We start from the raw sequence: 2,990 nt of genomic DNA on the forward strand, positions 1-2,990 counted from the left end.
AAAGTAATGTAAATGGTATCCAATGGTATTTAAAGGTGGACTGACCTAATAAAACTTCACCAGTTTGATAAAGCCTTTTGGTTTACTGTAAAGAGAAGGTCTGACTTATCTGCAAGGGAAGGCTGCAGGCCCCCCTCCAAGGGGTGTGCTCACAAGGCTGAGGAGCTTGGGCTTCTGCAGTGAGCAGCTCTGCCAGTCTGAGCACAGCCTTCCCTTTGAGGCACAAGTGCACATCACCATGTGAGACCACAGAAGACAGGTGTCCAAGGTGACAGGCATATGGAGAAAGCCCTGTCTTCAACACCAAGAACATTCTCCATGTCCTCTTTTGTTCTTAAAGGTGGGTGAACAGTCCCTCAGGTGAGTGAGACTGTGTAAATGCTGTAAGTTACAAGCAGGGAGGAAAATATCTGCAAAAAAATCAATCTAGGAGCATTAGGATGGTCCATGAACCAACAGGGAACCCACCTGTACTCAGGTCTACAGTGCTGTCTTCATGCCCAGAACACTTACAGAACTCTTCTTCCTTCCAGACATGACAGTCATGATGCAGAGGGGATCCTGCAGTGGGGGAGCTCAGGGAGTCAATGGGAGCAGCTCTGACTCACTGGCCAGTCTGCACCCAAGGTGCTGGTGAGACACAGACAGACTCCCCTCCGTTCAGCTGCCCTACACGAGAAGCCCTTGCTCAAAATACAGCCAAAGATGGAAAAATCAACTGAAGCCTTCACCTGATGGAGCATTTAGTAAACTAGACAAGTATAATTGGATGAACCTACACCGGCAGGAGTCACCATTTTTTCTGAAACTGTCACATATAATATGAATAATGTTTTGATGGGCCAATTTCCAAATAGTCCAACTTTACCATAAAATAGTGTTTACACTTGGGTGCATTTTCTATGACCTTGGTGGAGCTTCCAAGCATGACAAGTTTGGAGAACCACACTGTGGCTGAGTTTCTTCTTCTGGGACTGCTGCAGCACACACCAGCTCACTTCTGTGTCTTCGTGCTCATCTCCATGATGTTCTTCGTCACACTGACAGGAAACAGCCTCCTGATCCTGCTGATCCTGGTGGACCCCCTTCTGCACACTCCTATGTACTTTTTCCTGTGCCAGCTCTCTCTCATTGACATCCTGTTCACAATTGCCATTGTCCCCAAGATGATGTCTGACTTCCTTCTGCACAAGACTGCCATCTCTGTGTCTGGCTGTGGAACACAAATCTTCCTGGGATTGGCCTTGGGTGGAACTGAGTGCATCCTTTTGGGACTCATGTCCTATGACCGATATGTGGCCATCTGTAAACCTCTCCACTACTTGCTGCACATGAACTGGCCCCTCTGCAGGCAGATGGCACTGAGCTCATGGGTGAGTGGTGCTTTCAATGCCTTGGTACACACTGTCTACACCATGAAGTTCCCTCTCTGTGGACCCAGAGAAATCCATCATTTTTACTGTGAACTCCCTGGTGTCCTGCAGCTCTCTTGTGAGGACACCTTGGCATATGAGACGGGGGTGTTGATCAGTACCATTATTCTGCTTCTCATCCCATTCTCCGTCATCCTTGCCTCCTACATACTCATCCTGGTCACCATCATCCACATGACTTCTGCCAAGGGGAGGAAGAAAGCTTTCTCCACCTGCTCCTCTCACTTGGTGGTGGTCAGCCTATACTATGGCGCCATCATTTTCATGTACATGAGGCCAATCTCTTCCCATACTCCAGGCCAAGATAAAGTTGTGTCTGTCTTCTACACCATTGTGACACCAATGCTGAACCCCTTGATCTATAGTCTTCGAAATAAGGATGTGGTGGGAGCCCTAAGAAAATCCCTATGGAAGTGTTCAGCATGTGGGAAAACGTGACTATGAGGACTGGGCTTCATGAGTATTGACCAAACGTGAGCATTGACCAAATGTGAGCACTGACCCAACATTAGACTGCCTCCAGTAGAGATGCTCAGAGTCAGGGCTGCAGGTGAGGGGCCACTGAAGATTCTGAAGTGTCAGGTGTGGCACCAAAGGGATGCTGGGCTTCTCTGCAGGAACCCCTCTACAGCTTGGCCAGTGTGATGACAGTGGCACTACCCAGCTGACAGGAAGACAGGGAGGCTCTGGTTCTAACCATGTTGTCATAGAGAAGCATGTGACTGCATTAGTAGAACTGTGATTACAGCTTATGAAAAGTCACCCTCTGTAAGGTACTGGGATAGAAGATGTGCAATTTACAGGTCTCATTAGTAAGTCAACTTCAAAATTGTTAGGAGCCACAAGCAAATAATATGATGCATGGCACTTTTGGTTGTAAGGTGACGCCAGCTAGCCATTGAGATGATATGATTATGTTAAGATTTACATTCTTATGGAAATTGGACTCCTGCTCTTCACCTTGGCCTGCTATGGGACTCATGTTATGGGACTCCTGGAGAGTTCCCATTGGTTGGGGAAGGATAGTAGGAGGGAATTCCGGGGGAGGTTCGCCCCCCCCTTCTGGTAGACGCGCTCGTGGGTGGACCTGTTTTTGGCTTGCCGGCGCAGAGCGTAGGAGCATTGGCGGCTTTTTCAAAAATAAAGTTTTGTACCTGCTTGAGTGGCTCGTGATTCTGTGCCCAGCCAGACTGAGGCACAAAATGAGTATTTTATTTTAATTCAATGCATAGAAGTGTCATATACAGTCCTTTAAAAACAATTGAGTTTCTAAATGGCCATGTGTGCGTGTTTGACATAAAGATTCCTTTGTTCATTAAATATACCTGTCTCCAAATCTAGGGAGAACTTTTGTAATCACAGATTGTGTGTGAAGTGGTTTATGTTAACCTTGAAATTCTTACCTGAAGAGTGAGGAATAAGGCACAGCCCTGCCCTCAATACTGCCACATTCAGGAGTCAGATGAGTGGTGGGTGATAGATTTAAATCTGTATAATGCTTTTGGAAGTATTGCCATTTTGACAATATTAATTCTGCCTATCCAGGAGCATGGGAGA

General features: G+C 46.9%; 1 protein-coding gene across 1 annotated transcript; it reads left to right on the forward strand.

The window, feature by feature from the left end:
* Nucleotides 1–926: 926 nt before the first annotated feature.
* Nucleotides 927–1,871, forward strand: LOC308647620 (olfactory receptor 2T27-like; the record flags this gene model as incomplete). Its single annotated transcript, XM_081291879.1, has 1 exon — nt 927–1,871. The coding sequence occupies one exon, from the start codon at nt 927–929 to the stop codon at nt 1,869–1,871; it is 945 nt and encodes a 314-aa protein (XP_081148005.1).
* Nucleotides 1,872–2,990: the final 1,119 nt, after the last annotated feature.

Source organism: Spermophilus citellus (assembly GCF_964194105.1).
Source record: "Spermophilus citellus genome assembly, chromosome: 1".
Classification (NCBI taxonomy): Eukaryota; Metazoa; Chordata; class Mammalia; order Rodentia; family Sciuridae; genus Spermophilus; species Spermophilus citellus.